Below are 10320 nucleotides of genomic sequence, written 5' to 3' on the forward strand. Positions count from 1 at the left end.
TTAGATAACACTGTATCTAGGTGCACCTTGGTGACCGTGTGTTTGTATTTTTAAGGGGTTAAATGCCATTTTTGAGCGCTGAGGTAGTTGTGTGACCCTGACTGGGGCACACTTGCAAATAGTGGCAAGGCAGGGCCACTACTGAGGAACAGTGTTGGGCATTGTTGTGTGTCATTGTAATTTAGTCTGTTATAGGGCTGAAATTGTGTTCACAGTCCAAAGGTTACAGTGTGTAACCAAATGAGGGGAATTCCAATGGTAATGTGATTGAGTGAATGTCAAACTTGTTTATCAGCATATCCAAACTTGTTGGAAGCCTAGAATTAAAAATGAATGAAATGTCAAAACCAAGTCTGACAACATGGTAGATGTACCCTTGTCATTCATTCAACAGTGGTGCCTTGTCTTGTCTTCTCATGAGTTGTGGTTTCCAGAATTTTGGGATACAGTGAGTCAGACAGCACTATAAATTAAGAAATTTCCCCCAAATCAGAGGCCCACATAGACAGGAAGGGTGGATTGTCTTGGCATGACATGAATGAGTGTTGCTTTCCATGGTAAAGCCTAATGGTGCACATGGGCTGCGGCTGCGGAGGTGGGTGTGTTGCCATGGTTGAAATATAATCTACTTTGTAGCAATAAAACTATACAGCTATCCACCCATTTTTGTCATTGGTGTATGTTTGCTGAGTGAATGAGCTGTCACTCCACATTCCAATTATCATAATTTTGTGATGAAACCATATTTATTTACACACCCTTTTCTCTCTTCCACTTAACTTGTTCAACCTGCCATCATACCTGAAGTATTTCGGCATATTGTGCTGCATACCATTTGACCACATCATTCACATGAAATAATTAGTCCATTTGAAATAAAACATTTAATGTAACCATCCTTAACTATTCCTAATATTACAGGATGATGCAACAAATCTTAATTCAGTATCAGTAGCTCACACTATGAGTAATTTCTTTTTGTAAGTTTAAGAATTACAAAACTGGATATTAGATTAGAGGCTTTCCATTGTGACCAGTTTAGTTGATGAGGATTAATACATACATGCACAATACAGACAACAATAATTGACATGGTGGTTACAGATTTAGCAAAGTTACAGCATTTGGTATGAAAGGGGGGGTGAACAAGATCAGACACAGTTTTTGCGCCTTTTTTTTCTCATTCCCAATAATTTTACTGGCCTTGTCATGTCATTTGGCAGCTAGATATTTCTCTCAGGACTTGTAGAGTCCAAGTAAATTATAATGTTGCTCTGTAACTACTGGATGTGTATAAGCAATGGTTTGCTAACAAGTTTACAAATTCCCCATAAGCTAAAGGGTGATGATATGTCCACGTGGTGTTCACAACTTGTTTCTGTTGCTCCCAAGTGGCCAAAAAATCTATTATTGCAGGTTTTATCAGAAAATATGTCATACATAATGTTTATAGTGTTTAAGTAAACAAGACTGACTTCCAGCTTTTCCATGGGACAATACTATCTATACAATAACAAACTGACAACTGCTATCAGCTGATGATTTGCAAATGTTTTCTGACCTAGTTTTGTTTTGCACATCTCTGTTTGTCTGCCTTAATGCCATGTTTACCTATCTCCGCATCTGTCAGTCAGCAGTGGCAGTTATTCAGGTCTGTCAGTTTCTAGTACCCCCCTCCTTCCCATTTCAGTGTGTTTCAAAAGGAAGATCTATTTATACAGAATGTCTGGGGGAGCTGGTTTCCTGGTTGCTTCGTCAGAGAGCTGGTCTGTCTGTGGCAGCAGGCTGGAGGGGCTTTAGGATCTTCATCCCCCCTGGTGAGGCTCTATCCCAGCAGGCTTAGTGACACAGGCCTAGGCAGCTGTCACAGGGCTGGATGGGCATGGGATAAATTGCTCTTTCTCCACCAGAATAATGAAGAAACACACAAACAAACAGCTTAAAAGTTATCCACACTGTGGTACTCACACAAACACACATACAGATGCATACCACACCCACTTACATACAAGGTCATAAGGATGAACTTGTATTGTGGCATGGTATTTGACAATGGTTGATATGGCTTGGTCAATACCCATGCACAGTATGGGTTGTGCACTGAAAAAATATGGTCATTCCCTTAAACTAACAAGAAAGTGAGACTTTGACACATACCATAATAGCTAGACAGCTGAATAAAAGGCAGGTGCCCTAATCATCTCATGGTGACTCTGAGGGGATTGGCCTTATTCATATAAAGGTTCAGGGTTTTTCTCCGTGATTTTATTTAAGTGACATATCGGACCACTTGGGGGCCTTTCATTGAAGGTCTCGCACAATCTATTTTTGCCCTGTCACTCTCATTAATAAAATATTTCAAAGTGTCTACTGGGAAATATGAGTAGGAAAATGTTGCTCTAATGCCATTATTACATGACACACATGCACATACACACATGGATAAACCCCACATAGATTCACATCCATATCTGAGAACTGTTCATGTCGAAGTCTGATCTACCCCAACATTGTGTGCTCAGCTGTGTGTAACACCTAAGAGCCGACTATTGACAAGTATTGTAGCAGTACACAGCATGAGTGGCCCCGGGGCTGTGTATGGGAGTAGAGCGTTGCACAGAACTATTGACTTAGTTAACAAGGAATAAATGACTGCTGTTGTTTGTCTCCACATGTTTTTCTGAGGAAAGTGATGTCATATTCCCCTTCTTCTACTCTTATCTCTTTCTTCAACAAGCTCTGTTACTCAGCTCTGTCCCTTTCCATCCTTATTTCATGTATCACTTTTCACCAACCTTTCCCCCCTCTGTACTGTTCCAGTTAGTTATGCAATCTCAGTGTCTGTGTCATTTGGGACCTTATATTGACAGCTTAGTCCTCCACTGACCCTGTCCCCGACCTCAGGCAGCTAGGAAGCATGACACAACATGACATACTGAAAGTTATTGATTGCATAAAGACTTTTAGAGTTCATGCCACTGTGCTGCATGTTTATGTTTCTACATTTGACCCAGCCATCAGCATTAACATGGCTGTCAGTTGGTACCTACCAAATTTAAAGTTACATAACTCGCCATGTGTGCGCATTCAAAACAGTCTTGTCAGTTGATGTTATATGACCAGTGTTGACTGCAAACCAGAAAAGACTAGAACTGTGGGCTTTAATACATGCTTAGCCCCAAACTGATAAACAGCACACAATTCCTCAGTGACCTGATTCTTCTTATCTTGTCACAATAAGGTGAGTGGGATTACAATACCTGGTTGCCTGATGTGAATAAAAAAAAAAAACTTGTGATGAGATTTAAACAAGACCAGATTTTCTAACAATACAGCAAAGTTGCCGACATTTATTCTCAGTAATGCCACTGTCAGCTCATATCAACAGATCCTAGAAAACAATATCTCTGTTGCACATTGTGGTGTTTTGTCTTGTGTTGTGCACATTTAGTTTAAGCATTTGTTTTTGATAAAGGCCTTTATAGTCCTTCATGACATATTCTAGGAAACAGTAAGACTTTCTCTAACTACACTGAAGAACTCTATCAAAATGAAATGCATGTTAACTATAAAAACCAGAAAGCAAGGATAACGGATACACCCTTGACACAGTTGGAAAAAACACATCTGCCTCAAATGTAAAAGTCTTGGACTGAAAAAATAAATACATAAAAATAAAAAAGCTAATTTTACAATATGTCACATTAGATTGTGGACATGACAGGAAGAGAAAAGATTATGTATATTCAATTTAACTTTATTTCAGACTCACAAGAGGGTCAGATAGCAGAAAAGGAGGCCATCTAGGAAATTAGCCAATATAATGAAAAGAAAATGTTTAAGACCTCCCTCTGCAACATGCCCATGTTTACTGGCTGACATGAGTGGTCTGAGGTCTGCGGACAGTGTCCAATCACAATGTGGAGTTTCTCCAATAGTCTGTCTTCAGTCCAGTCCAAAACCTTTTAGGCAACACCACCCTGCCCTCTAGTGAACTCTGTTTGCACTACACTGTCGTTGTCTTGCTCTAAAATAATTAACCCACAGTCCCATCTATTGGTACATTTGTGAAGTGTAAATTTAAAACCCAAACAAAACAACTTTCTTTACAAAAAGGTTTACTGGTACAGTTAGTTTATCAGAGAGAATAATAACAATAATTATCTTAAAAAGAATAATAGAATATTGTATTTCTTAAAGCTACATTCACATACATGTGTACTTAACACTTTTTACACAAACATATTACTTTTGCATTATTTTGTTATATATCTCCTTATAACCTTATATAGACAGAGAAATGTCATGAAACAATGCTTTTCCCCAAAAAGATTATGTTAAATACCACTTTTGACTTTGTTTTCTCTGAATTCGTCATATCTTTCCAGAAACACTCCAGTATACTAAATTCACATTCATATGCTCAGCCTCATTGACAGCAAAGTCCTAGGACTGGGTGTAGCGAATAATCTCACTCAGGTCGTAGCCTGTCACTGCAAAAGCATAACCATCACCGTCACAGAACTTGGCGCCACAGATTTGTGTGTCCGTCACGCACTCATTGTGCAAATGAGCAACCTAAGAGGAAGGAAGGGAGACACAGTCAGGGTCAGGGAGAAAAATGACCTGATACAAGTTAATCCTGTGGGAAACTGCCATACATTGTGCCTCAATTCTGGATTTATTAAGACAACAAGCTTTGTACTGTTTTAAGACCAGTTACCTCCACACTGTTGGTCTCTGGGGTCATGGTCAGGTGCCACACCCTGACTAGAGAGTCCTCAGCAGCAGACAGAAGCTAAACCAAACAAGCAGACTGTCACTTCCAAATCCAGTTGTATGAGATATGCCCAAAGATTTCTTTACAACCACCTGAACATGTTTTAGAGCTTAATCTACGAATCCCTTCCAATTGTTAGCTCTGCAGCTTCAAAAGATAAATGCCCACACGGTAAATGGTCAGTGAAAGAACAATATTTCTTATTCATTTGGTTTATACTCACCAGGCCAGAAAAAGGAGCAATGTCTAAAGAGTATATCCAGCGAGCGTGGGCGTTGACCTCAGCATGCAGAATTCCCGTTACTGCCTCATAGAGACGGATCTGGCCTGTCCCGTAACCTGCCACCACTGTACCTTTCCACAACTTGACAGATGAGCAGCTCATACTGAGAGCAGTGAGGAAGATGGAGGATCATTGCCATCAGGGAGTAAAGGGAAAAGATAATGGACATTACATTAGAGTGAGGAGGGGAAATGAAGCAGAAACAAAGGACAGTGGAAAGGGAACATAAAGTAGATAAGTACAACAATGGAAAGTAAGAGTAGGAGTTGAGGGTTAGTGATGATGGAGTATCAGCATAGGTCACTCTATCACTATTGGTTGGCTGTCATTGTGCTGCTTTGTTTACACCACAAATTACAAAACTATAATACAATCAACTTCTTACTCAAACCCAGAGATCTTGTTGAGCAGCTGAAATTCCTCCCCAGACTTCCATACACACAGGTTGCCCCCATCATCTGCACTGACCAGATCAGCGATGCACTCCTGAGGGGAGAGAGACAGCAACAGAGTGGAAGGAACAATGTAAATCATAAAATGGTAGCAGTTCTTAGCAGTTTTATATAAAGCTGTAATTTATTCAGGTAGACACAGAAAAGTTAGAGCTATCCTGTATCAACAAAGGTTCAGACAGACAGACTGCAGACACTGAACAAGCACACACACACACTCCATACCTGGCTGCCAGAGCACTCTGAGGCCATGTCAGTAATGGACTCCTTGTGCTCCTCCAGGACCTCAGACAGGGTGATATTACTGCCTTTACTGGGAACATCAAATACTAGAATTGAACCAGATGAAACACCTAGAGGGAGAGAAAGAGACGCTATGAGTTTTGCCCTGTATTTTAAATATACACATAAATATATTTTAACCAGTACTTACCCACGCATATATAATTCTCCCACACTGCTGATATCCCTCGGGCAAACACGGCCTGAGCTGGGACATAAATAAGTTCTGTGAGTGCACCAGATTTGCTATGAAACTCTGGATTCATACTTTACTCTCACAATTGTAAAGTAAAGTCAGCAGTATCTATGAGTAAACCTGACGAAGCAACGCAATGTTGCTCATGTGTACAATGTCTTCACTGCCATTTGTGATTGTGTAGATATAATAATGTTGGGGCAGATGCCTGAAAATCATTTATTGCATTATAATAATGAGGTCCTCCCACTGAGGTTTTTTAATTATGTTTGTGTTATAATGATGGATCAACTGCACTGACACATTTCCAGAAACAACAAATTATACATGTGTCATATTCTATTGTATCATATCGTATTGTATTGCATCATATAATATATTCAGTTAGATAGGTCAGTATTTGAGTGATATGTGTAGCACAGTGTATATGTAAGTTTACCTGTAGGTGTTTCCGGAGTATCCAGTGCATGCCAGTATACCATGATAGAGCCATCAGATTCATACATCTAAAACAATTGATTTATATTAAAGTAAAATGCTGCAACACATACAATAATACTTTTGCTTAGGTTCACATTTCAAAAATACTCAGTGACACACTTCAGTCTGGACTCCCTCCACAAGTCAAAATGTGGCAAAAACTAACCTGGATGCCTTTCTGAGAGGTCACCACCAGCAGATCTCGAGAGGGCAGGACACAAAACGCAGCCTGTTACAAACAAACACAGGATTTCTTTAATTTTATGATACAGCCAAATGCATTTACATTATGTTGGAGGGAAACAATCTTAAAATGTCCTCTTATATTTATCAGCAACTTTTTAAAGAAACGTTGTCAACTGTTTGTGAAGTGGCATTTTTATTGTTTTAGCGTGTTACTCACACACGCACATTGGATTGGGAATGATACATCGACTATATGCTTGCAACACTAATACTGAGGGTGTTCACATCCATATAGGGGAACAGTGTAGGACTTGCTGCCCATTTGCAGTCCCCCAATCTTAGGACATTGCAGGAGGACAGTGATAATACACAAACAATATACAAACAAGGCAATCAATCTGAGGGTCACACAGTCAAAAACTCCCCTTATTATAAAAAGACAAGATTAATCTAAATGTATGTCAACTTGTCCAATTATTTTCTGTCTTCTAATATTGAGGGAACTATGTATAAATAATCTAATACTCAATGACTACACTGATATCTTCTCCCAGCCACCTTCACAGTAAAATAAGACAGTAGGAGTTGCCTCACCTGCATGATGAGCGATGTGCTTGTGGCGACATTGGGCTCCTTGGATTGCAGCTGACGGTGGGAATAGTTGAGGCCGTCCCAGGAGGCGCTGACCATGTTGACCACATTAGCATGGACCACCGTGAAGTAGGTGAGGCGCCGCGGGGCGATGCGCAGCACGCTGAGGTTGTTGTACAGCGCCGACGCGCTGTTTTTGATCTGGATGCTCTTCTCTTTGTGATACATCGAGCAATCTTCTGCTAACAGCGCAGGTGGCTGAGATGGCAGTGGGTAATCTGGTGTCAGCCTTAGGGAAGGAAATAAAGCTCACCACAATCAGAGTCGGTTAAGTTAAATGAGCAGTTTTATTGAGTAAAAAGAAAACACACATACCGTTGTTTGGCAGCAAATGGAAACGCTAAAGACTTCACTTAACTTAATTAACTTAGCAGCAAGCTAACTTAAGTTATGTTAGCAAGAAGCCAGATGCAACCATGAAGCGTAAATACGAGAGGACAGCGTGTGTGACACACTCTCTTCAGATTACATAACAACTGGTTCAGCCTCTATTGCCGCTGTCGTGATAAATCCTTATATGTTACGTTAACGAGAACGAAGCACTTGCTAGCTCTTGTTAGCAACAGGATTACCTCCGCGTCCTCCGCAGCCATAGAGACCACGCCACCTCTACGTGCTACGTCACCCTTGCGTGCTCGGTTGCTTAGCAACCGTAGACTGCGTGGCACCATAGGAGCAAAAGATACAAAGAAGAGTGTAAGGTAAGGTTTGTATGACAGTTATTATTCATAAAACTTAAACTGTACATGTTGGTGTTGAGGTCGAATGGTGTAAAAGTGTGGCTGTTTTAACCGTGTATAATAACCGTACATTAAATGATACACTATTACTGGCCATTGGTTTAAATACACCGCGGTGTTTTTGTTTCTATGCGCTGTAACGTTGCACATAATCTCATAACGTTAGATTATTGTTGTCATATAATGTGAATACATTTTACCAACAAAACACACTGGCTCATTATATCCCCAGTTTGTGCATCTCACGATTTATAGACCATAATATTGTGTGTGCTGTAATGAGTCGGGGCATTATAGTTTTACATCCAAGTTCCCATGGAGAAGTAAAAGTGTAAGGTTTGATCTCATCCACCAGAGTGTGCTAATGTTTCCTTTATGGCATTTTCACACCAATACGCCAACTGACAGGGATTTATATTTGTTCCTTGTTAAATTGTTTCTTTTTTTGCCCATAAATATATTAAACACTTCATCACAAACATCTATGTTTTTTTAAAAATTGTGCTTTTTACTCTCATTTGTGTTTCATATTTAACACCAGCCTCCGAGCCAAGATGCCCCGCTCTGCAGCCAAGTCCCAAGCTGACAAGCGCAGATGTAGGTCCACTGTCCAGGTGACCCCACCTCCAACGCAGGAGGTAGAAGTGGAAGACATTATCCCTGGTCGCTTAACTCAGCCCCAATGGATGGACATGTTGATCCAGGAGGACGCAGATGAGACAGTGGGGGAGATCATGGAGGAACTGTTGAGCAAGGTCATGGAAGGCTGTTTAAAGGTGTACATTGAAAGACAGGTAAAACTGAAAAGGCATATTCGGTTTTTAAATTTGATTTCACTTCAATGTGAACATCATCTTACTGACTGACACCAAAATACTTAAAATGATCTTGCTTCCATCCATGATGTTGCCTGTCTTTGCTCTTAAGCTTGCACCTTTCTCCGCATCCTGGGCCGAGAGCTACCTCACACAGATTCTAGAGCAGCGAATTGTGTCCCTAGATGAAGGAGAAGGACCAGAGGAAGCATCTAAAACAGAAGACTCAGAGCCTATGCCGGCAACTTCTGATGCCTGGGCTCAAGGATGCGTGCCTGTTGAAAATGCTAGCCCTCGACTTCACCTCGCCTCACAACAGGTAGTCTTGATATTTCTCTTCTGCAAAGCTTCTCTACATATTTCACCCGAGAAGTTATGTGTATCCGTATCTACATTATATCTGTGTCTCTATATTTGTTTCTAACAGGAGGTTGACATTGGCCAGGTCCCAGTACAAACGGAGCCAAGTGTCAAACAGCAATGTAATGTTATGGCCCAAGCAAACAGCTCTCCAAAGACATCTGAAAAGCAAACAAGTCCCAGGAGACCTGTCAGAGACAAGCGCTATAAACTACTCAGTCCTCGTCCCTCACTAAATATTGATCTAGAGAAAAAGCAGCAGATTATTTTACCTCCCAAGCCTGTTCCACGCAAATCACTTCCGCCCCTGTCCTGTTCGGCAGAAAAACAGGATGTGGAGGGTAAAAATAAGACACCTTCTGTCTCTAACCGTACGACTGGATCATTACATCAGCACAAGGACTACCAACGCATACCAAGGCTGGATCCCTCTTCCCTGCCTCGACACTTCATCTTTCCTCAATATGAGATTTTGGATAACAACTGCGCAAAACCCAACTCCAAGAAACCAAGCGGACAATCCAAACTAGAACCAAGATATAACAAGAAGCAAACTGAGTGGACAGTAACCTCCCTGAAGCCACTAACCAGCTCTCAGGATCGGCCAGAAAAGTTTCAGAGGAGAAAAGATGCCGATCTCTGGCAGAAGAAATTGTCTCCTTATAGACATAGAAGAGAAGGAATGGTGTCCTCTGGGCCTCTCAGGCTGGAGACAATGGAGCTGGCCAAGGGTGTTTCACTCCTGGAACCCCAGGCAGTTGACATTAACTCTTTCAAATTTAAACTTCCTGCTCCGTCTACCAAGCTGAGGCTGATACAAAGTGATGCAGCTGTGCCACTGTTTTCAGTTGAACAGGTTACCACAGGTCCACCGCCTCAAGTCACCCCATTGTTTCAGTCCGAGAACTGGGACAATTGATTATAAAGATGTGTGGTAATAAATGTCTGTAGTGGTATTGGAGCATTATGTGCTGTATGTGATTGAAAATAAAAAAGATCCTTTTTGATACAAGATGATGTGTGTCCGCTCCAGGCTAAGCTCTGAAAGATAATAGGACATGTTTTGAAAAGACTCTGAATAAATTTTTTCCTCCA

General features: G+C 40.9%; 2 protein-coding genes across 2 annotated transcripts; one reads left to right on the forward strand and one right to left on the reverse strand.

Annotated features, from left to right (window-relative positions):
* Positions 1 to 4101: 4101 nt before the first annotated feature.
* wdr54 (WD repeat domain 54) lies at positions 4102 to 7892 on the reverse strand. The gene is made up of 10 exons (XM_051423780.1): positions 7626 to 7892; positions 7254 to 7539; positions 6640 to 6702; positions 6433 to 6499; positions 5949 to 6005; positions 5741 to 5868; positions 5449 to 5549; positions 5004 to 5166; positions 4724 to 4798; positions 4102 to 4578 (listed from the first exon to the last, which is right to left on the reverse strand). Exons 2-10 carry the CDS (start codon positions 7476 to 7478, stop codon positions 4447 to 4449), a joined length of 1011 nt encoding a protein of 336 aa, XP_051279740.1. The 5' UTR covers positions 7479 to 7539; positions 7626 to 7892; the 3' UTR covers positions 4102 to 4446.
* Positions 7893 to 7909: 17 nt separating this feature from the next.
* LOC127376661 (uncharacterized protein C2orf81 homolog) lies at positions 7910 to 10237 on the forward strand. The gene is made up of 4 exons (XM_051423772.1): positions 7910 to 8011; positions 8592 to 8844; positions 8978 to 9184; positions 9293 to 10237. Exons 2-4 carry the CDS (start codon positions 8605 to 8607, stop codon positions 10142 to 10144), a joined length of 1299 nt encoding a protein of 432 aa, XP_051279732.1. The 5' UTR covers positions 7910 to 8011; positions 8592 to 8604; the 3' UTR covers positions 10145 to 10237.
* Positions 10238 to 10320: the final 83 nt, after the last annotated feature.

This window comes from Dicentrarchus labrax, unplaced genomic scaffold (assembly GCF_905237075.1).
Source record: "Dicentrarchus labrax unplaced genomic scaffold, dlabrax2021, whole genome shotgun sequence".
Lineage (NCBI taxonomy): Eukaryota > Metazoa > Chordata > Actinopteri > Moronidae > Dicentrarchus > Dicentrarchus labrax.

What these genes read in the sequence shown, in the direction of transcription:
- wdr54 (XM_051423780.1), bottom strand. Translation starts at nt 7,478, where the DNA reads ATGTATCACAAAGAGAAGAGCATCCAGATCAAAAACAGCGCGTCGGCG. An exon ending in GCACATCGCTCATCATGCAG is followed by an intron (nt 6,703 to 7,253) that starts GTGAGGCAACTC and finishes TGTTTGTAACAG; the next exon opens with GCTGCGTTTTGTGTCCTGCC. An exon ending in CAGAGTGCTCTGGCAGCCAG is followed by an intron (nt 5,550 to 5,740) that starts GTATGGAGTGTG and finishes CTCTCCCCTCAG; the next exon opens with GAGTGCATCGCTGATCTGGT.
- LOC127376661 (XM_051423772.1), top strand. Translation starts at nt 8,605, where the DNA reads ATGCCCCGCTCTGCAGCCAAGTCCCAAGCTGACAAGCGCAGATGTAGG. An exon ending in AGGTGTACATTGAAAGACAG is followed by an intron (nt 8,845 to 8,977) that starts GTAAAACTGAAA and finishes TTTGCTCTTAAG; the next exon opens with CTTGCACCTTTCTCCGCATC. An exon ending in TTCACCTCGCCTCACAACAG is followed by an intron (nt 9,185 to 9,292) that starts GTAGTCTTGATA and finishes TGTTTCTAACAG; the next exon opens with GAGGTTGACATTGGCCAGGT.